The sequence below is a fragment of the Tupaia chinensis genome, unplaced genomic scaffold (genome assembly GCF_000334495.1).
Source record: "Tupaia chinensis unplaced genomic scaffold, TupChi_1.0 Scaffold000415_1, whole genome shotgun sequence".
NCBI lineage: Eukaryota > Metazoa > Chordata > Mammalia > Scandentia > Tupaiidae > Tupaia > Tupaia belangeri.
Window position 1 is genome coordinate 2,791,115 of NW_006159920.1, and position 24,441 is coordinate 2,815,555.

Genomic DNA, 24,441 nt, shown 5'->3' on the forward strand with positions numbered 1-24,441 from the left:
ACGTATTCAGGTGGACGTGAGATCTGAACCCTGGGCTTTTCCACTGCACTCCAGCATCTCACAGTGGCATCTTTTCATGTGCATAACCACAGATAGATCTCTTCTCGTCCTTTGAGTAGCTTCAACTTCCTCTACTGCCACCCGCCAGAGAAAATTCTGCCATTAAAGGACTTGTGTAGTTGGTCAGGTTCACCCATATAATCTCTGTATGTTATAATTAGTTGACTTCAGACTTTAATTACATTTGTAAAATCCCTAAGGCACAGTGCAGAGCATAGGTTAGTGTTTCAACAGCTGAAGAACAGTAATTTAGGGGGTCATTTTAAGAATTCTGCCCATTACTGTCATTGGCATGAACAGGGAAACTTTAAGTAAAATTAAGGTATTGTCTCAGAGTAATTAAGTGATTTATTTGTTCTGCACATTTTGTTCCGTATATTTTATAGCATTTCTACTTTGCATATTTGGTTGAAAACGATCTCAGTACAGTAGTGTTATTACTGCAAGTACAATGAAACTGATTGAAAATATGAAACACTAGATTTGAAATTCCTGTCCAGATTTCAATGATTAAATTGGTAGAGATGTGTTGTGGTGATTAAGGCACTGGACTCCCATATTGCCGACCTCAGTTCGAGTCCAGGATCCGATGGCTTGAAAATCATGATAGGTGCTTGTACATGCATGCCCAGAATCCTAAGAGGAGAATGGAGTAGAAGGGATTGTGGTGTGGCCAGCCATTCTAGAAGGTGATTTACCACTTTCCTTCTCTCTGTCTCTCTTTGGCAAGCACAACCACCCTATGACAAAAAACAAACAACAACAACAAAAAATTAATAGAGGAACATGAAATACAGGGGTCTTAATGGTTTTCTTTGATATAGATTACTTTAGTAATCCTTCATATTATTGCTTCTATGTATATGAGTGTGTGGAATAACAAAATTTCTAGGTTGTGAAATGAAAATCTTATTTTGGGATGGCTATAGCTTTTTGTTTTATCCTAAAAGGATCCCCAGTCTATTATGCAACTGCTTTATTGCCTTTTGCATTACTGTTTTTTGTTTGTTTGTTTATTTATTTATTTATTTATTTGTCCAACCCACCTTCTATTTCTATGGCACCATTTAAAAAATATGGTTTCCACGACCTTGTTACAGACTAGAAACTGACCATATCAGAAGTCATCAGAAAATTCACAGGAAATGCGTTTCATGGAAAACTATGCATAGATTTCAAAATTTTTTGTTCTAAAACCAACTTGTACTTTAAGTCCTTTTTTTTTTTCACAAACTTTTTGCAGTCCCCTTGTATATCTGAACAGGATTCCAACTCTAGATAAGATTGCTTCTTCATTTCCATTGTTACGGAATACCTTTTTTTTTCTATTGCTGGTCTGTACCTCTGCCCTTTTATTTCCCTGTATTCACCCAGAATGGTATCTGACTTTCTTATTTTAAACTTATTTGTTGTAAGTTATTATATATAATTGACTACTTCATTGTGTTCCCAAACATTTACATATCAAATACATATATTTTTAAATAAATCACTTTCTTTTTTATATATCAGGGTTTTTTTTCTAGTTGTTGTTTTACTTCATTTTATGTAAGTAGGCCAAATCATCTGTAAATTTCATCTCAGGCTGGTCGAGGAGGCATCATTAAATGCATGTTATTAAAAAGGAAAGTTTGGGGACCAGCAGTTAGTGTAATGGCTATGTCGCTGGACTCCCACGTAGTCGACCGTAGTTCGAGTCCCGGACCCGGTGGCTTAAACTCACCCCGGGCGCGTGTGCGTGCGTGCCCAAGATCCTGAGAGGAGAATGGAGGAGAAGGGATTGCGGCGTGGCCATCCCCCCTGGGGGGTGATTTCCTGCTTTCTGTCTCTCTGTCTCTCTCTGTCTGTCTGGCGAGCGCACACGCCCTATAGCAAAAACCTCTCAAAAAAAGAAAAAAAAAAAGGAAAGTTTGGGTTTCATAGAACTGAGACTCACTGTCCGATTATGCGAAGAAAATGTGATGGCCCTTAATTGCTACCTGTCCCTTCTCGCAGTGGCCTATGAATCAGCAGCCTGGGTGTGTGGCACATGTGTGGATAGAATAGGTTATCTGTCTGGGCACTGTCATCTGTTCGGCTTATCTTGTAATATTCACTCACTTTGAGGTCCTTAGCAGTATTTTTTCCTAAAGAGATTATAAGATTTGTGATATGATAATTCTTTTGTTCTCTTATCAGTTGCAAATTTGTGCAGCTTGTTTTTTTTCATCCAAGCCTCCCTCTTCTCCCCCTCAAAAAATGAAGGAAAAAAAAAGAACTGAGAAATAACAGTTTTTGAGCACATAAACTGTGCATGTTTTAGATAAGCTGAGTCTTGTCAAGTTTTGGCCTCTCTCTACAATGAAAGAAAAAGCAGATAGATTGATTCTGGCCATCATCCTCTTGGGCAGGTTGTGTAGCTTGTCTGGCCTTGGTTTGCTCATCTGCAAGTACAGAGATATGTCCGCCTGTCTGTCATGATTATCATTAGGATCAATACAGTGACCGCTAGAGAAACATGAACATTCTACGATGCTCCATAGTAGCTGTTAGGTCTTATCACCTAGAAAAGTTTTAGCCATTAAATCAATCTTGTAGGTGGCTTGTACCAAGGCTAACAGAGTGCTATTAATATAAAAGATGCATTAGAAGGGGATTAAGATGTACCTGACTAGCCACTTGGATGGCCACAGTGGTGGAATGAAGAGGACAGTCCAACTCAAGGCATTCAAAATGAAAGTGAGGAAGACAGATCCTAGGAGCAGTATCAGGACTTGGAAACAAGCTGGACTTCAGGGTGAACCAGAGAGACTGGGAGGTCAGTCATCAGAGGCATAGGAGGTATGAAGGAAGGAAAAGGCATGTTTCCATGGAGGCTAGGCATAGATAGAGACTCCACAAGGCAGTTTAGAGTGTGGGCCTGGAGCTGAAAGAGGCAAGGCGAGAGGTTGGACCCGGAACACCCTGCAGTGAGATCATCCAGTGAGGCTAGATGGGACAGAAGGTGGAGCTTTGAGGGATGAATGTCTGCATTGAAAGTCCTGCCAAGTAAGAGGAGCCAACAATGCTTCTTCTGACCTTGCGGGCCATAGTCAGTGACAGCTCTGGTCTGTAGAGAATGGGCCATGGGAGAGGTGGTGCACTGACTGCTCCTACAAGTGAGTGTTACAGAAGAGGCCTTGACATCTGATAACCTCCCTCAGGAAATCTTCCCAAGATACACAGAGCCAAAAATGAATGAACAAACAAACAAAAAACTAAGCAAGAATTTACATTTTTATTCAATAGCCTGTAGCCAAGTTTAAAAATGGAATGTTCACTTTTCAAATTCAATACTTCTGGCATACACTACTTCTCTGTTCTTACTGAAAGACTAGAATTCTTACTAATTCTCTTTTTTCTTCTTTTTCCCCCTTAGGTTTTACATTGTGCTATAGGTAAGTATGGAATTTCCCCCACTACTATGTACAGTGGATTCTGCTTTTTTTTCTTAAATTGTAGATGATAGGCTTGATTTGATTCTCACTAAATATTGACAAAATGAAAGCATTTAATCACTATGTATAAAATTGTGGGTCAACTGGTGGCATGCTGGTTGAGATGGCTGGATTCCAGATGGCCGACTACACAGTTCAGGTCTCAAATCCAGCAGCCTGAAAAACATACCGGGCACATGTGCATGTGTGCTCAAAATCCCAAGTGGAGAATGGAGAAGAAGTGATTGTGGTGTGGACATCCACCTTGAGGAGGAGCTTTCTCACTCTTCTTTCCCTTTCTGTGTCTCTGGTGAGCACACACACTTATAGCAGATTAAAAAAAAAAAAAAAAATTGCTGGGACCAGCAGTTGGCGTAATGGCTATGTCACTGGACTCCCGTGTAGTCGACCATGGTTCGGGTCCCGGACCCAGTGGCTTAAACTCACACCAGGCGCATGTGCATGCGTGCCCAAGATCCCAAGGGGAGAATAGAGGAGAAGGGATTGCAGTGTGGCCATCCCCCCTTGGGGGGAGGGTGATTTCTCGCTTTTTGTCTCTCTGTCTCTCTAGTGAGCACATGTGCCCTATAACAAAAAACCTCTCCAAAAATAAAAGAAAAAAGACTTCTCATATTGGAATGCCATTTGGTTTTGAAAATCATAGTTACTATTTAGGTGTTATCATCGAACATTAAATGCCACAGCTCACTTCCCTGTCAGTTTAATAGAGGTGTCTTCTACCGTCTCAGTACAAGGGTACCACCAGCACATTTATAAAAATATGCGGGCCGTGCTGGAAAGCTGTCTCTGTAATCACTTAAATGGTGTATTCTCAGTCCTTATCTTTAAAATGGAAGCACTGCAGATATTGCCTATCTCCCAGTGAGTACTGTATGTATGTGAGAAGAATTGAGACTCAGTATCAAGGATTATACACATGAAAGGGATTTCTCTTCAGAGTAGATACAATGTGTTTTCTTTTCCTTTTTGTGGAGAGGGGAGAATCATCAGATTTTGCATTATTTCTAGTCTGAAGTGGCTAGACCTCTCTGGTTAAATAAAAATCAGCTTGGGGAAGTCAACGCCCCTCCCATAGAGCAGCCCATAGTGGTTGCTGTACATTACGGGGTTGTGTTTCAAAGGAGGATTTGAAGATGATGTTTGTTCAGAAGCACCGGAGGTCCGAACACTGGAGAGCTATGGATCCAGACCGTTAAGTCCTGCTTAGTGCACAGTTAATGGGTACGCCCTACAGTTCAGGGCCTGGCCCTGGGGCATTTGGGGATGAGACGCCACAAACTGTCCATTGTGGGTCCTGCAGAGGTTGCTGTGACACCTGACTCCGTTACTTTGTAAGGAGGACGAGTCTTCATTGCACATCTGCCTTTTCCCACTCCTTACCTGGCATCCGTGGGTGGAGTTCAGGGACCCCTCAAATGATGCACGTGGTTTTCATGCATGTTTCTGTTTATTTTGGCAGTGGGAGGAGAACTCACAGCTTTCATTAGATTCTCAGAGGAGTCTGTGGCCCGCAGAAGCCTAGGAAACATTGCATCGGACCCTTTGAATACTAGATTAGAAAGGGGCCGCACAGCTCGGGAAGGTGGGACCTCATTGGGAGCCAGATGAGTCTGATTCCAGAGCCTGCTGACTGATTTTATTTCACGATAGATGGGTTGTAGCTTTTGAGCAGTCATACGTTTCCTTTTCAGTCTTTTATCTGTAATGTTTAAATACATTTTAAGCATTAGCAAGCAGACTGTGGGATCCATGTGGCCAGAGTTCCAACACCACTCAGTCCTTCTCCCCACGATTCAACCCTGTGCCCCGCTCTCCCCGCTCTGTCCCCTTCAGCTCCCTCTGGGTAGAGCTCTAAGAGGTATTATTTCTCAAGTGTCTTAGGCCTTTCAGGCTACCATCATAGACAGGTTGGCTTGTAAACAGTAAATATTTCTCACAGTTCTGGAGGCTGAAGGTGCCAGCAGATTGGGTGTCTGGTGAGGGCCTGTTTCTCACTGGTGACACCTTCTTGCTTGTCCTCACCTGACAGGAGGGGAAAACGAGCTCCCTCGGGCCTCTTTTGTGTGGGTACCCATTATTGTCATGAGAACTCTTGTGATCTGATCACCTCCAAAAGACCTACGCTTAATGCAGTTGTGTTGGAGATTTCAGCACAGGGTTTAGCGGAGGACACAAACATTCAGACCACAGCACTAAACATTTGTGTCATTATTTTCATTACTATTCATTACATTTTAATACTCCACATCCCTTTATATGTCTTAGAATATATGCTTATACTGCTTTATAATATTTCTGTCTCTGGAAATAAGGTTTCTGACAAATCGTATTTGTTTATTCACACCTAAAAGAGTTACTGACATGAGATGCCAGGCTGTGTTGGCAGGACGCCCACGGTCAGGTAGCCAGCCCACCTCAGCTCCTCTGCCATAACGCACCGGTCACGCGCTGCTCAGAGGACTCAGTGGCAGGTTGCCTGTCCCCTCAGGCTGTGAGCCCCTTGAGGCAGATTCCTTTCTGTTCCTCTCTGCATCCCCGGGACCCAGTGTGTGCCTGACACACAGTAGGTACTTAGAAACCCACCTTACTTCGTTAAAGACCTTGATCTGCTTTTGTTTCTCTCTCTCTCTCCTGATTCTTCGTCCTCTGCCATCTACCTTCTCTGCTCACAAAATACTCATCTTTAAAAATTATTTTAACTTAACCCTTGACCCTACATCCCCCTCTCTGCCGCATCATTCCCCTCCCTCCCTTTTGCCAGGTTTACGATAGACTCTTTCCGCTTCCTCACTCCCATTTCTACCTTAACTGAGCAGTCAGGCTGCTGTCTCGCTTGTCCTATGAAAATCACCCTCTGGTCTAAAATGAACAACAGTTTCTGCTGAATTCTGAGACACGTTGGAACTTACGGGACTTCTCAGCTACGCTGGGCACTGACGAGCTCCTGCTCCTTCGGCTGCCATTATACTGAGCCCTCCTGGCTTTTCCTGCCCTCTGGGCACTCTTCCTTCTTCAAGTGCGTCTCTTTCCTCGCCCCTAGGCTGTGGGTGTCCCAGGGTTCTGTCGTAGCTCTTCCTGCTCCCTGACCACACCCTGTGGCTGCTCTCTTCCCTTCGTGGTCCAAGATACTATTGACACCCACTGCTCCCGCTCCTAGCCACACCTGGCCCTCTGGATACCCACTCCTGGATGCACACAGGCCTCCTCAGTGTGACCCAGACTCCCAGAGTTTTTCCAGCCTCCCGCATTCTCTTTGTCAGGGCCACCAGCCACCAGCCATTCCATCACTAGCCATTCAGTCACTGTCCCAGACACAGAGCTCACCAGTGCCACCACCTTCTCTTTTATCCCCACCCCTGTGGCCACACAGTTCGGTCTGTCCCGTTCCTAAGTATTCCTCAGATTGTTTTGTTGTTTTATCCCTTTTTGGTATGTCTCATCTGGACTCCAGATGGGCCTTCTCAAACTACTACTAAGTGCCACCATTTATTATTTCCTGTGTCCCAGTGCTTTGTATTCATTAGGCTATTCACTTCCCATGTTATAATTGATGAGACTTAGAAGGTTTTGTATCTTCTTTCTCACCTTGAATAAATATGTAAGGTACTGTGTCTGCCCATTAGTTTGATTTATCCATTCCACAGTGTATACCATTTTTAATTTTTAATTTTTGCCAGAGAGTGCATGCTCTTGCCAGAGAGAGACAGAGAGAGAAAAGGAGAAAGTGAGCTAGCATCCCCCATGGAGGAGGTCACGCCACATCCCTTCTCCACCATTTCTCCCTCCTTTCTGGATTTTGGGCACATGTGCACACGTGCCTGCTGTGTTTCTCAAGCCCCTGGGTGCAGGATTCAAATTGCACAGTTGACCATGTCAAATCTAGCCACTTTAACCACCACTCCATGGACTGACCCTGGATACATTTTAATTTTATTTATTATTATTATTTAAATTTGCCACGGGGTATGCACTTACCCAAGGGAAAGTGAGACAGCAAGCTACCAGATCTAGGACTCAAACCACAGTCGGTCACGTGGGAATCCTTAACCACCATGCCAGCTGCTAACCCGTTGGGTACATGTTTTAAATAGCACATTGTATAATAAGAGGAAAGGTCTCATAGTTGGCCAAAGTTCACGCAGTTGACAAGCCCTCAGGCCTGGAACTGAAACAAGGGCCATGTGGCTCTAATCCAAGCTCCCTACTGCCCCCAGAGAGCTTTAATTAAATTACCTTCTGAGCACATCACTTCCCTGCTCAAAACCCTTCCTTGGTTTGAATTTCTTAATGATCTGGACCTGCCCACCTCTCCTGCCTTACCCGTGTTCACTCCCAGCCTCCACTCCTCTCTTCGGCCCTGCCCTTCTCGGGAGCCCCACGTACCATGCCGCGCATTCCTTGTCTCGGCACGTGGACCCACCACTTCGCTCTTCCTGGCATGGCAGACCTTTGGCTGGCTAACCGCTCCTCTTGCTCCGGTATCCGCTCTACCCCACTGGCTGGATCAGGGGCCATTCCTCACTCTTCTGTTACCCCTAAACCTCACTGTTCTTGTACTTCGCATGGTCTGCCACTGCACCTGTATCCCCACGGAATACTTTGAGAGCCAGAAGTCTTTCTTACTGGTCTCTGGATCCGCGCCTGACGGTACATGGCACCTACTAGTAGCTTGGCGAACATTTGATCAACAGTCTTGCCTTATTCTGGTGGAAATTTCCAACACTTGTTTCAGAACATTTTCAGTTCCATGAAGAAGTAATAATAACAGGCTATTTCTAACATTAGCCCAAGGGCAATACTTCATTTTTTACTCATATAACATGTTTATTTCTGGAGTGATAGTTTATTTTCCTGTGGCATTCTGAAAGTTTTTCTCACAGCAACTTAGTCTTTTAGAAACTTATTTTAGAGCTTTGAGATGTCTTTAGTTTACATGCTATTGATGAAAAACATAGCTTGGTGACAAAATTTGGGGCCAGAAGATGATATAGCAGTTACTTTGCTGGACTCCCTCATGGCTGGCCGTGGTTTGAATCCTGGACCTGGTGGCTTGAAACTCACACCAGGCACATGTGCATGCATGCCCAAGATCCCAAGAGGAGAATGGAGGGAAAGGACTTGTGTTGTGGCCATCCCCCCAGGGGGGTAATTTCTTGCTTTCTGTCTCTGGAAAAAAAAAAAAGAAAAAAAAAAAAACCTTCTGTGCATCTTCATTTCTTTATCAGCAAAAGGGAGATAAAAATGTCTACCTCAGGGTTGTCTTGAAAATAAAGTGGAATAATGCATGAAAAACACTAAATATGATCTAAAATGTTGAAAATTGCTCAATAAAGTGGTAGCTGTTACTACTAACTAAAGCAATATAATGCTGTAAAATGTTAAACATTTTATTCTGCTGGGGCCAGCAGATAGCATGGTGATTAAGGCAGTAGACTCCCACATGGTTGACTATGGTTTGAGTCCTGGACTTGGCAGCTTAAAAATCACACTAGGTGTGTGTGCATGTGTGCTCAAAATCCCAAGGAGAAAAAGCAGGAGAAGGGATTGTGGCATGGCCATCCTCCATGGGAGGTGATTTCTCACTCTCTGTGTCTCTAGTGAGCTCATGCACCTTCTGGCAAAAATGTAAGAAAAACAAAACAAAACAAAACCTCTCTAATGTGAAGGTCAATATTTAGATTTATATAAATATAGCTTTTTCATATTATTTTTTAAAATTATAATTACTTTGTAAATGAGCACTTTAGAACCATTCATTTTTTTAGAAAAGTTTCTTTCTTCTATGAGAGAGAGAGAGAGAGAGAGAGAGAAGCACCCCCCAGCAAGACTCACACCGCAGTTCAGTCCCAGACTCAGCCAGCCTTGGTCATGGGCATGAGCCAGCCTGCTCAGGAAGGTTCTGGGGTGCAAACCCAAGACCTCCCCTAGGTGTGTCCAGTTGTGTTACCACTGTGCTATCACATGGCCCAGGACCATTTATTCTTTTTTTTTTTTTTTAAAAGAATGATTTTACTTAACTTTATTTATTTCAGTTTGACCAGAGAGGGACGGAGTGAGAGGGAGAGAGAAAATGAGAAAGCAAGCCGCCTGATCTGGGACTCAAACCACGGTCAGCCATGTGGGAATCCAGCTCCTTTAACCACCATGCCACCTGCCGGCCCGAGGGCCCTTTATTCTTAGTGTGGGTTGGAGTTGCAGCTTATTTGTGGATGGGTCAAAGCAGCTAAGCAAGATGACCTCTAGAAACGGTAACCTGAAAGTTCATTTGAGGGGCTCATTTCTGTGAGGAGCTCAAGGCTTCTTTCCTTGTACATGAGCTCCTATGCCTCAGCTTTTTCAAAGTAGGTTGATTGTAATGCCATGGTTGCTACCCTCGACCTAAAGTCTGTAGTACTTTTCTTTGAGAGATTTTTGCTATAGGGTGTGTGCACTTGCTAGAGACAGAGAGAAAGTGAGAAATCACCCCCCTGGGAATGGCTACACCTCAATCCCTTCTCCGCCATTCTTCTCTCAGAATTTTGGGCACACAGACATCAGTTTTAAGCTGCCAGGTTCAGGACTCAAACCACAGTAAACTGCATGGGAGTCCGGCACCTTAACCATTATGCCACCTGCTGGCCCCCAGATTCGTAGTACTTTATATTCAGTCAATGTTTTGCTTTGTAGTAAAGAGACTTGAAACTAACCAAAAAGTAAAATAAAATAAGGTAAAAATAAAATCCACGGGACTGCAAAGAAGAGTTATGGTTTTTTTTATTAATGTGGTTTGGTTTGAAAGGAGTATTTTCCTCACTTCTGTCTTTAGGATTAGATTGTGCAAGGGGTTCTGGGGTGGTGCTCAGCTAACACTGCAGCGTGATCCCCACGTCATTAGGGTGGAGATCAGAGGGAGACGGACTGAGCTGAAGATACTCTTGTTAAGATGCGACATCGTGCACTCGGTGAACCTCCTGTCTGAAATGACACCATCTGTATAAATAGCTTTGCAGGTTTTCTTCTGATTGAAAACTGCAGAAGAGATACCTGAATAGGAGCTCAGTCATAATCTAGCGGGTATTATTATGTCTGAAGTTGAGTATTAGCACTTTGATTTCATCAACAATTAGGGACAAAGGACCTTTCACTTAGATGTTCTGGATTTGTGGTTTCAAAACTTTGCTTCATGGGAACTTGTACTTTTCTCTCAAACTGACGATACTTTATATTATTTATTTATTTACTTTTGGAGAAGTTTTTGCTATAGGGCACGTGCGCTTGCCAGACAGACTGAGACATAGAGACAGAAAGCGAGAAATCACCCCCCCGGGGGGGGGTGGTCACGCCGCAATCCCTTCTCCATTCTCCTCTCGGGATCTTGGGCACGCACGCACACGCGCCTGGCGTGAGTTTTAAGCCACTGGGTCCGGGATGCGAACCGCGGTTGACTAGGTGGGAGTCCAGCGACATAGCCATTACGCTAACTGCTGGTTTCCAATACTTTATATTAATTTTTCAAAGTGAATTTCGGAAAGTTCACCATCATCTTAATGTCAGCTCAAAACTGATTTTATTAAGTAACAAACAGTGCCAGGGAGGAAGTAGAGTAGCTACTGGCGAGACCCCATCTCCTTGTGTCAGAAATATCTTTCCGTCCACCAATTAGAGAGCTGAATACGTTCTGGCACTGCAGCCCCCTCCTCCTCCAGACCCTCGTTTTGAGAGAGTCAAGCTTTTCCGAGTCAGTTACAATGCCGTGGTGTAAAGGAACTGCCATTGCTCAGTATTAAAGTCAGACACAGGGGGCTGCGAAAGGCGGTACTCTGTGGGCCAGAGCCACACGAGAAGCTCACTCTTCTCATCCAGAAACCCCCGAGTGTGCTGGGCCTGTGCATGCCCATGATCCAGGCTGGCAGAGGCTGGGGGTGGATTGTAGCATCAATATCCTACTGGGGATGCTGTCCCTGGTTTTTGTTTTTTTTCTTCTCTCTCTCTCTCTCATTTATAGGAGAAATTAATATACTTAAAAAACAAAACAGAAAGAAACAGGCATAGAACCCTCCAAGCTTTAGCAGGAGAGAACTCTGGAAAGAGAACTTCCTGGAGGGAAGGGGTTATTTCTCTTGCCTGGAATTCTGCTTTCACACCTGTACCCAGCCTTCAGGTACGGGGACACAAGAACACGATCACTTCCTTTGAACAGAACTACTTTCTTTAGTTTCACTTAGACAGGCTGACATTTTTAAAATGAACTTACTGAATAGTAAGGGAGAGGGCAAAGGAGATCATTAGCCAAGAGACAGCCTGTGTGGAAATGATCATGTTCAGAAAGAACAAGTTTCTGATCCTAAGGTCTGATGCCCTTTTAGTTGTGGAGACCTTGCAGGGCTTCACCTACACCTTGTCGGCTCTCCCTAAGCCTTGTTCTTAAAGGGGACACCTCCCCATTTCTGCCTTCCCCAAGCCCATTTTCTGGCCCTCTCACAGATGTGAATAAAATATGTTTCTTATTCAGATTCAAACATTGCTGTCTGCCTGGGGGCAGGTCTAGAGTTGGGGGTGGCAGGGAGAGTGGGAAAATGGACATAGCCTTGCCCAGTAGGCTCCCCTTCCACTTCTGCTGGGCGGATTCCAGTGTCAGAATCCTGGGGAGGACGGGTGCTCCCTCTTTCTTTTTCTCTTTGTCTCTCTGGTTCATGGAAGAAATAAGTAGACTTTAAAAGAAACATTGAGTGTTGAACTAGATCTTGTATTTCTAACACTCCTGACGGCCAGATGTTCTGAAATTCCAGGAAACTGCTATGTCACCTCAGAGACTCACGTCAGTGGTCCGGGTAGTGATGTAAAAGGAAGACGTGCTAGATGTTTACATGTGCCTTTGTATTCGTGTTAGGAAATGCATTTCAAGTACCTTAAACTTTTATTACTTATTTCACTCTGGATACCTTTCTAAAGTCTTGATCAGAAAGCAGAGTTGGGATAGGCGCACGCACGTGCACACGGACACCGGACCTTTTCTGTGAACACGTTTACCATGATCATCACTAGAGGGCACTCTCATATTAGAGGAGACTGTCTAGCCACTACGGAACTTCTGTGAGAACTTGTTAGGAAAAGATAGTAATGAGTCAGTAGTTGAAGCTGAGGAATGAGCGACTTAACCAGAGTAAAGAGAAATGGATGTTTTTCTCTGTTGACTTATTAATATTTGAGTTGGTGAAAATCTAGAACTTTCTACACTGCCTTGAAAGAGATTATATTATACTTATTTCTTCATTATAAGTTATAAGATAGCTTTAAGGTTTAAAAAGAACTTAACTTGCTTAATGAAAAAGAGCGCTATATTGGGACCAGCAGTTAGCATAATGGCTATGTCGCTGAACTCCCATGTAGCCGACCGTGGTTCAAGTACCAGACCTGGTGGCTTAAACTCACACCAGGCGCACTGTGCCCAAGATCCCGAGAGGAGAATGGAGGAGAAGGGACTGCGGCGTGGCCATCCCCCCTGGGGGGTGATTTCTCGCTTTCTCTCTCTGTCTCTCTCTGTCTCTCTTTGTCTCTCTCTGTCTTTCTAACATGCGCATGTGCCCTATAGTAAAAAAAAAAAAGAGAGTGCTATATTTTAGAAGTTCTCTGGTGAGATGGCATGTGACAATGACAACAGTAAACTTTCCATTTATATCTTCAGCTTCAAAAGCATGGTTAGTCAAACAAAGGTGAAAATACCATCTAGTGACTTGAGTTGAAATTCCACTGAACCAAAAAGTGAAAGCTTGAGTTATCTTAGCCAAAGGATAATTCGATTTATGTTTCCATAGCCGGAGTTGAATGGTTAGGTAATGTGTAGATAAAGAGAGCAAGGAAGTTGAGAATATTTGTGTGACAGTGATGTAGTCTTTTACATTTCTGTACAACTTTCCTGGGAAAGTGGTTTTTTTTTTTTTTCCTCTTTACCACAGTGAACATCTCTCCGTTAATTTCTTTTTGAAGACTTTGGGAGAGGTTTTTTTTTTTTTTTTTTGAGACAGAGAGAAAGAGAGAATCATCCCCCAGAGGGAATTGGCCACGCCACAGTCCCTTCTCCTCCATTCTCCTTTCCGGATCTTGGGCATGCACACATATGCGCCCGGCGTGAGTTTAAGCCACCAGGTCTGGGACTCGAATCGTGATCGACTACATGGGAGTTCGGCGATATAGCCATTACACTAACTGCTGGTCCCAGAAGAGGTTCTTACTATAAGGCATGTACCTTTGCCAGAAAGACAGAGACCGAGAGACAGAAAGCAAGAAATCACCCTCCAGGGGGGATGGCCACACTGCAATACCTTCTCCTTCATTCTTCTCTTGGGATCTCGGGCACACATGCACATGCACCTGGCATGAGTTTAAGCCACCGGGTCCGTGACTCAAACAACGGTCGACTACATGGGAGTCCAGCAACGTAGCCATTACGCCAACTGCTGGTCCCGAAGACTTTAGTTTATAGACCAGTTTTAGGTTTACAGCAAAATTGAGAGGATGGTACAGTGATATCCAATATGCCCTCAGGCCTACATGCGCATAGCCTTCCCATTATCCGTAGCCCGCTCCAGAGTACTACATTTGTCTCTGTTAATGAACTTACATTGATAAATCATGACTACCCACAGTTTATAGTTTACCTTAGGGTTCACTCTTAGAATTGTATATTCTCTGGGTTGGGCAAATGTATAATGATATGTATCTACAGTATCACTCGGAGTCTTTTCACTATCCTAAAAATTCTTGCTCCTGCATTTATTCCTCCAGTTTTTGGGAACCACTTATCTTTCTATTATCTGCATCGTTTTTGCAGATGTCATGCAGTGTGCAATCTTTTCATATTGGCTTCTTTCTATTGCATTTAAGTTTCCTCTTTGTTATATTTAGTGTTACTGTAAATGGTATTGTTTCTTCTTTCGAATCCCAGTCATTCATGACTAGTATATTAAGAAGGTGATTGACTTTTATATACCGACCTTGTGTCTTGTGACCTTGTTTTAATTGCTTATTCTAGGATTTTTTTTTCTTTGTGGATCTTTTAGGATTTTAAATATAGACAGTCATGTCATCTTTGAACAAATATAGTTTTATTTCTTCCTTTCAATATATATACCTTTTAGTTCTTTTTGTTATTTTATTGTACTAGCTATGACTTCCAGTATGATTGTCATACTTTCTTTATTCAATAAGATAAAGCTATTCCCAGCTATTTTTCTCCCCAACCTGTTTTGAAGAAATATAGATTTCCTCCTTAATACTTACTATCAAGGTGTAAAATCCAATATATATCTTTTTATAGGCCTTCTGTATCCTTAATTATTTTTTGTCCTCTTGACCTGTCTTATAATGAGAATGGGAATGTTGGGCTCAAATTATTAATATGTTTTTAATTTTTCTTGTATCTTCTGTAGCATTTCCTTTTGCAAAAGTGGTTGGGTTGTGTGTTATTTGGTGCATAGATATTTGTAACTGTTATATTTGTAACTTATTGGAAATTGTGATGTTCATTAAAAATGTCTTCATCAGGTTTAATGCTTTTTTTGTTTTGAACTCTATTTTGTTTTGAATTCCATCAGGATCATAACCCTTGCTTCATTTTGTTTTTATTTGCCTTAGATACCTTCGTGTATTCTTTTGTTTGTCCCTGTTGTCAGTCACTTTTGTTTTAGCATGGAGTTGGATTTTGTTTTTTTGAGCCAATTCGAAAATAACTTTTATTTAATTTAATTAATTAATTAATTTATTTATTTATTTATTTGGAGAGGTTTTTGCTATAGGGCCGTGCGCTCGCCAGACAGACAGAAAGAGACAGAGAGACAGAAAGTGAGAAATCACCCCCCAGGGGGGATGGCTACACCACAATCCCTTCTCCTCCATTCTCCTCTCGGGATCTTGGGCACGCACGCACACACGCCCAGCGTGAGTTTTAAGCCACCGGGCCCGGGATGTGAACCGTGGTCGACTGCATGGGAGTCCAGCAACATAGCCATTATGCTAACTGCTGGTCCCTGAAAATATCTTTTAATAGGTGAGTGAAGGGCATCCACAGTTACGGAGATGATAGATGCATTTGATTTTACTTCATCACATTCATAGTACAATTGCTACATATCCTGTTACGTTTTCTTTGTTTATATTTGATGCATTTGCTTTGCCCTTTTTTTTTTTTTTAATTGTTCCTCTTGGTATGTAGAAGTTACTTTTGTTGTTGTTGCTGTTATGGGTGTCATTACCTTTGTATTTATACCTTTTTTAATGCCCTTAGCCCTGTGTTTTCTTATTTAATCTTTTATTGTGTAGTTTGTCAATTTTTAAGATATATTGCAATTCCCTCCTGTTACCTGTAGAATAATCAGTGAGCTTATTCTGTTTTCCCTTCTCTTTGCATTTTTTACTTGCATTATTTATAGCTTGTCAGAATATATAACATACATTTACATTTATATTTATACTTATATTTATATATATAAAACATTCTTCTGCCCTGTCCTGATCTTTGTTTTACTCTTTAGTCTGTACTTAAATGTTCACTCTCAGTCCTTTTCAGCCCAGGTTTCCTGTCACCTTTTAGTTGAAGAAGCTCATGTCACAGTGTCAGGAACTGTGACAGGTCAGAGATTTTACCCTACTTGCAAGCTAAAAAATTAGCTTGCTACTTACAGGCTACTAAGTTGCTGGCAGGAGACACGAGACTCTTGGGTAAGAGACAAAGAACTTTATTACTCATGGCAAAAGCAGCAGCCCTAGCTCCTTGTTCGTTTGTGTGAGTTCCCCAGGTCCTCCAAATACCATGGAGATAATGAAGGTGTGCCCAAATCAATGTCTATACATGCAGTGGTTTATATTAAGGAGAGGAACACAGAACTTGGGAACCTACTGCTTCTGTACGATAGTATGTAAAAGCTCTTTCAGGGTGGGTACTACTTTATCCCTCAGGGTTGCTTCCTGAAAACACAACCCTGAGAAATAACCCTGGGTAGGGACCAGTCAGAACCTTGCCTGTTTTGGCAAACCTAGTAGGATTATACAGGGGTGCTAGACCCATGGCAGATTGGCCCTCCCACAAGTAGACTGCCACTAAGGTCTGGTGGGTGTGCAATAGTATCCCGAGTTCATACATGTCAAAGACTTTCTGTAGCTTTGATATTTCAAGGGCTGATTTGCTAAATAGAAAATCCTTGGTCCACTCTTGAATTTTTCCCTTGAATTTATTGAAAATGCTGCTCTATCGCCTTGCTTTTGTTTCTTAGGAAGTCTGATGCCAACCTAATTGTCTTGCTCTTTTGAGATAGTTGGTCTGTTTACCTGAAAACCCTGAGAATTATTTTTAAAAATACGTTATATTTTAAGTCTGTTTAGGGTATACCTTAGAGGTTAACCATTACAGGGCAATTTTCCCAGGAACTCTATAGATCTTTTCACTATTTAGGTGCTTTTTATTTCTGAAAAGTGGTATTGGAATAAAGTTTTAAATTTTAGTTATTTTTTCACTATGCTTTCAGGGACTCCAAATACATGATGTTGGATCTTCTTTGTCTGCCTTACTCTTTTTTTTTTTTTCCCCTAACTTTTTAGATTACCTTTTATGAATAAGAATAAAACATAGCAAATCTTATTTGTTAATTGTATTTAAGGGCAAATACTCTTTCTCTTGAATATTAAGTCAATTGTGAATATCCATGAGACACAAAACACAATGCAGTTTTTTGTTTTGTTTTGTTTTGTTTTAGAGAGAGATTTTTGCTAGAGCATGTGTGCACTCACCAGAGAGACAAAGCAAGAAATCACCCTCCAGGGTGAGGGTGAGGGGATGACCACACCGCAGTCCCTTCTCCTCTACTCTTGTCTCAGGATTTTGGGTACACACACATACACGCCTGGTGTGAGTTTCAAATCACTGGGTCCAGGACTTGAAATCACAGTCGACCATGTGGGAGTCCAGTGACATAATAATTACGCCATCTGCTGGTCCCAACACAGTGCAGTATTTTTATGCAAATAAAAGTAGATAAAACTTACTCTTGTCAATAAAAAAAATCCTAAAATTAACCCAAATGTAATTTCTCAAGTAACCTGATTCATGTCACGGAAATAACCTGTAGTGATTTTCAGTTTGGTAGAGAAACAATTTGCTTTTGATTCCCTGTAGATGTCTACCTTTTCCACCGACTTTCTCCATGATCCCTTTTACTGCTATATCCCATTTTCATTCTCCTGATTATTTTGCTCCCATTCTTTAATCTTTTACTGAATTTTCATCAGAATCTGTTCTCCTTTGGACATCTTAAAATTTAGTCCCCATTTCAGATATAATTTTGTCTCTCTCACTTTTTTTTTGGAAAGGTTTTTGCTATAGGGTGCATGTGCTCACCAGGCAGACAGAGAGAGACAGAGAGACAGAAAGAGAGAAATCACCCCCCCCAGGGGGGGATGGCCATGCCGCAATCCCTTCTCCTCCATTCTCCTCTCTGGATCTTGGGCACGCACGCACACGTGCCCGGCCTTAGTTTAAGCCACTGGGTCTGGGACTCGAACTGTGGTCGACTACATGGGAATCCAGCAACATAACTATTATGCCATCTGCTGGTCCTAATTTTGTCTCTTTTGGCATTCCTTTATTAAATTTTTGTTTCACTTCTGCCTGCTTTTTGTTCAGTTCTATTCTCAATTTTTGAATTTATGAATAAAAATAATTTTTGTGGGGTTGGCAGGTGGAGTAATGGTTAATGCACTGGACTCCCACATGGCTGACTATGGTTCAAGTCCCAGACCTGGCAGCTTGCTTTCTCACTTTCCCTCTCTTTCTCTCTCTTGTCTCTCTCTGGTCAAATTTAAAAAAATAATAGTAATTAAATTAAATAATTCTTAGAAAGAAATTTTTACACACCAAATACCTATTTAAAAATACTTAGTTCAGTTTGGAGTGTTATGTTAAGATTTCCTTTATGATTGTTTCTTGGAGGGCATTTTCATGAGCTGAAAGTTTAGATCTTTTTTTTCTTTTGGTTTTCTCCTGATACAGTTGTCAAAAGCTTTTATCTGTTCCTTTTGCAGACAGGGTTGGAAGTTTGGGTGTGTTTACAGTCCATCAATGCAGTGAAGTGTGGTCTCTTCCAGGGCTGGCTTTTGTTGGAGGAAGTCAGTGGAGAGGAGTTACATGCTGAGGATTGAGCTCTCCGTTGTGCTGCAGGATTCTCCATTTCCTCCTGCTGCTTTCCTCTGCACCATCCAGTCACTAGAGGGCACCTCTCCCCTTCTTTTTACCCATTTCTGCCCAGAAGCAATGCAGTTTTCAGATTGCTACAGTCCGGCAAACCCAGCTCTCCCCTGTAGCTCCGATTGATAAAGGTGTTTTTCAGTGTTATTGTGCTTAGGACAGACTCTCTTCCAAGGGTGGTTTTAGCTTTAAATTTAGGCCCTCTGCTCTGGTCTTCACTCTTCCATGCCACTTTCCCAAATTTTCTCTATTTTTCGCAAGAGTTTGCAGTGGAAGTTCAAGAGGTAGCTGTGCTGGATATTTTTGTTTAATTTTTATTTATAGTAAATATGGTATGAACCTGTAGTAGTCTCCTATGTCTTTCAGTTGTGCCGAAGCTGTGGGTTTTGCATGGTTTTATTTGTTAGTGTTGATCTATGTAGACTTTCGAGGCTTCCTAATCATGAGTTTTATAGATGTATTGTATAATGGTTTTTTGTTTTGTTTTGTTTTGTTTTAGATTTTTGTCATGGGGGAGTACACTCACAGGAGAGATGAGAGACAGAAAGATACAGAGAGAGAAAGTGAGAAACCACCCCTCGGGGAGGGCCACACCACAGTCCCTTCACCATTCTCCTCTCGGGATTTTGGGCACACATGCACAGATGCCTAGTGAGATTTTTCAAGCCACTAGGTCTGGGACTCAAACACAATCAGTCATGTGGGGATCCAGCGCCTTAGCCACCACACCACCTGCTGGCCCTTGTATGTTGGTTGTTGTTATTTATTTATTGTTTAGTTTAGGGTTTTTTTTTTTTTTAGATTTTTTGCTGTAGGGCATGTACACTTGCCAGGGAGAGAGAGAGCCACAGAGACAGAAAGCAAGAAGTCAACCCCCCAGAGAGGATGGCAATGCTGCAATCTCTTCTCTTCCATTCTCCTCTCAGGATTTTGTATACACGCACACACACACACACACACACACACACACGCAGGCTTGAGTTTCAAGCCACCAGGACTGGACCTGAACCTCAGTGGGCCACATGGGAGTCCAGCACCTTAACCACTCCGTCACCTGCTGGGCCTGTACTGTATTGTGATTTTTAACCAGTGCTTTATTCATTGAGAAGGTAGGTGCTTTTAAAATGTGCACATTATAGCGATGCCTGTAGGTTAAGTTTTGCACAGCTATGATTAGTCCTTGTGAATGCCTAGAAATAAATCAAAGGTAATAACATCTTCAGGCTTTTTCTAACATGCACTTCCCAGTTGCCCTCCAGAAAGCCTGCAAGGATTTGTTGAGTCTCCGCTAGGCGACAGGCCCTGGACTAACCAAGCATTGAGGGCAGAAAACTGAGCCAGGGCCAGACCTGCTCTCTGGCCCAGGGGACAGACATGAGCACAGAGATAACATGACACATTTTGCCCAAAAGATAAGTTCAAAGAGGTGTCGGAGCACAGGAGGAGGTCGCAGTGCTTCTCGGAGCCCGTTCCCACTACACAAGACCTCTGTCCTCACAGAGCCATCCCTCAGCTCTCCTGCCTTCACCCTGACCCTCCTGGGAACAGCACCTCCTTGCAGCCCCTCTACCCCGTCATCTCTTCTAGCTGTCATCCTGTGCCCAAGCCACCTGCACCTCTCCTGAGAGTCTCTCATGGCCTCCTCCTTTTCCCTGTATAACCTCATTATACCTCTAACTTCAATGGCTTCCACAGACTCACTTCTTTTCTTTTTTAAAGAATTCTTTCATTTTATTTATTATTATTACTATTTAAATTTGCTATAGGGCATGTGCACTCACCAGAGAGAGAAAGAAAGTGAGAAAGCTAGCCACCAGGCCCAGGATTCGAACCACAGGTCGTTCCAGCTCCTTAACCACCACACCACCTGCTGGCCCCCATATAGTCACCTCTAGGCCACATCCTTCACCATTATTGAGCAGCAGCTAATCTTGGTTCTTTTTCACAGCCTTCTCTAGACATAGTTCATCTTTAGCTTTTATCACAGTGGCAGCCTTGAGAAGCATGACTAATAATTGCCGGAGGCAGTTGAGTTGAATAGAGTGTTTTGAACTCTGAGTTGTTCTGTTAGTGACAGCTGCTCAGAAAGAAATCAAGTGCCTATAAATAATAGCAGATTGCCACCTTGAATAGACTGTTGGGAATTAGACAGCTGTTCTTATAGATTTTTGGAGGTAGAATATATTGTTTCTTTATTGACTTAAAAGAAAAGAAAGCAAAGTGTATGTGACACTTTAAGGTAAGAATCATCTTCAACTTAGATGCACTTCTTGTTTAATTTTTCATAAAGTAAATGAAGGTAGAATTTCAGAAAATGATCAGTTTAATTCATTATGCTTTTGAACGGACGGAGGGATCTTTTGTTCTACTCTTCTACAGTAATCAAAATGGTTATTGCTTCCAGAAAACAGACACATAATATCATTAAGTAATTACATAATTTATTGCTTGCCTAAATCTAATTTGACATTGAAAATATGGTTCTGATGATAGGTTCTGTAATAGTTCCCTCTCTTTTTCTCTAGTAGTAGTTACCTATTGATACTCTGAAAACTACTCTAAAACTAAGTGCCTTAAAACAACAAGTGCTGGGAACCAGCAGTTGGCATAATGGCTATGTTGCTGGGCTCCCATGTAGTCTACTGCGGTTCGAGTCCTGGACAGACCCAGTGGCTTAAACTCATGCTGAACACAAGTGCGTGCATGCCCAAGATCCTGAGAGGAGAATGGAGGAGAAGGGATTTCAGCGTGGCTATCCCCCCTGGGGGGTGATTTCTTGCTTTCTGTCTCTCTGTCTCTCTCTGTCTTTCTGGCAAGGGCACGTGCCCTATAGCAAAAACCTCTCAAAAAAAAAAATAGGTGTTGGACCAGCAAGTGGCATAGTGGTTAAGGTGCTGGATTCCCACATGGCCAACCACAGTTCAAGTCCCAGAACTGGAGGCTTGCTTTCTCATGTTCTCTCTCTCTCTCTCTCTCTCTCTCTCTCTCTCTCACTGTCTCTTTCAGGCCAGTGCATGTGCCCTTTAGCAAATTTAAAATAATAATAATAAATAAAATTAAAGAAATAATTCTTTAAAAAAAACACACACACATAACAGATGTTAAGCATCTCACAGTTTGTGTAGATCAGGAATTCAAGAGCAGCTTAGTTGAGTAATTCTGACTCAGTCCCACGCAGTTGCAGTCAAAATGTTGGCTAGGGCTACTGTCCTCTGGAGACTGGGCTGGAGGTGGCGGTGGCTGTTGGCAGGAGGTCTCAGCCCCTTCGCACAGGGTCTCTCCATGTAGGGCTGCTGAATGTCCCTCATGCCATGCAGCCGGATTCCTCCAGAGTGAGCGAACCAAGAGAGAACCAGGAAGAAGCCACAGTGCCTTTTCTGGTCTAGTCTCTAAAGTCATATCCATAACTTCCACTTCTTTCTGTTTGTTAGAAGCGGTTAGCAAGTCCACACCATGTACAAGGGGAGGAGAATGAGGCTCTACCTTTCGAAGGGAAGAATGTGAAGCGATTCATGGGCATATTTTACCACCACCACAGGCTTGTTTTGCCTGACTGTTTCTTTCCTGGGGCTGGAGGTAGTTTGGCTTAGTAGTTAAGAGCCAGGCTCTGAAGTCAGGCAGCCTGGGTCTGGTTCGGATTCTACCTTTTTCTCATTGTGTAACTTAGTAAGTATGAGAGCTTACCTTCTGTGGGCTGCAGTTCCCACATGTATACAAAAAGAAAAATAACAGCGCCTACCTCATGGGAGTGTATGAGAAGTAAATTAATGTAAGTGAAGGATTGTAAGACCAGGCCTGATGCATAGAATGCTCTTAGTAAATGTTCGATTTTAGTATTATTCTTATAGTCTGACAATAACAAAGCCCAGTTCGGTCCTCTGTTTACTGCTGCAGAATCTCAAGCAGTGCTTGGCCTAACACGTACCACCTACTATAGGGTTTCTGTCAGCTTAGAGAGTCCTTTAGGAATGCCTGGTTCCATGGCAGGAGCCAAGTGAGCCGGTGACTCGGTGCAGATTCCACCCTCCGTGGGGGAGTACCTGAGGGCTTTCAGCCTTGGACTGATGCTTCTTAAGGAAATTACACCCCTTTCCCCCCCGCGACTCCTGCCTGGAAAGGGCTTTCTCCTAATCTTCATAGGGGCCTGCTCTGGGACCTGTGATCGGTGTCCAGTGTTGACGTTCATTCATGTATTCAGTCCATAAATACATAAACTTCTTTGGTGCTCAAAGCAAAGTGATTTTTCACAGTACTTTATTTTACTGTGAAGAATCAAGGGAAATTCCTTTTTCCTGGCTTTCTGGGGTCTCCTTTCTTACAGCAGCTCCATCTCTGATCTGTGGCTGATTCGCATTGATGGCTAGAGTTTAGTGCTTATGGGTGAAAAATTTTCCTTGAAGTGATCTGTGTGGGACAAAGGGATAATCATAATTCCAATACTTTTAAGGGAAAATGACTTACTAAAGGGCAAACAACTATTTATAATAGTTAAATAGTTTCACTAAATCCTGCATTTATATCAGATAGATCTTGACCTGGCATAAAGTCACCACATTCTTGGCTCGAGAAAGATGTTTTTAAAAGATGCTCATGGATACCACATGTCAAAATTTCAAAAGAAAGACTTTGAAGACATAAAATATTTGTGATTTTTAAAAGATATTAATTCTGTTTTATAGATGATTTACAAAGCTGTTCAGCAGAAGAAGTTTGCACACCAAATTTCCTTCATCTTTCTCATTGGGCAATTAGGTTTTATGGCTGGAAATTATAATTGAAATAGCTTCTTTTTTTAAAGAATTATTTAATTTTATGTATTATTATTTTAAAATTTGCTATAGGACACATGTGCTCATGAGACAGAAGAGAGGGAGAAAGTGAAAAAGCAAGCCATCATGTGTGGAACTCAAACTGTGTCAGTCCTGTGGGAGTCCAGTGCCTTGGCCAGCAGATAGAATGGTGGTTAAGGCACTGGACTTCCACACAGCTGACTGCAGTTCAAGACCTGAACCTGGCAACTTGCTTTCTCACTTATCCTCTCTTTCTCCATCTCTCTCTGGTGAGTGTACATGCTCTATAGCAAATTTTTAAAGTAACAATAATTAATAAAGTGAAATAAATAATTTTTAAAATGTTAAATAAAAGTTAAAATGTAGGCCAGGTGGTATGGTGTTAAAGTGGTGGATTCCACATGGCCAACTCTGCAGTTTGAGTCCCAGACCAGCAACTCAAGAAACACACCAGGTGCACGCGTGTGAATGCTCAAAATCCTGAGAGAAGAATAGAGGAGAGGCAATTGTGGTACGGCCTTCTCCCTGGAGTGATTTCTCACTTTCCTTCTCCCTCTGTTTCTCTCTCTCTCTGCTGAATACCTGCCCTCAATGGCAAACATCTAAAACAATTATTTTAAATAAAAATAAAAATGTTACCCATGGGCTGTCCATCTAGCCTACTGGATTAAAAGAGCCAGATCCCACATGTCTAGCTGCAGTTCAAATCCTTACCCAGCAGCTTCAAAAACATGCCCGACGCATGTGCATGAGCACCCAAAATCCCAATAGGATGGAGAAATGGAAGAGAAGGGATTGTGGCATTACTGTGCCCCATTAGGGGTACTTCCTCCCTCTACCCCCTGCCTGGAGAGTTCATGTGCCCTCTGGCAATTAGCTTGCACTTCCTATATAGTTTGAC

The 24,441-nt window shown here is 42.4% G+C and overlaps 1 protein-coding gene across 1 annotated transcript in view; it reads left to right on the plus strand.

Moving 5' to 3' along the window:
- HACD2 (3-hydroxyacyl-CoA dehydratase 2) overlaps positions 1–24,441 on the plus strand; it is a gene marked incomplete at its 5' end in the record, with an annotated part of 103,033 nt that overhangs the window by 13,190 nt on the left and 65,402 nt on the right. Inside the window, 1 exon segment of the mRNA XM_014590178.2 lies at positions 3,458–3,476. Coding sequence (XP_014445664.1) covers positions 3,458–3,476 — 19 coding nt within the window.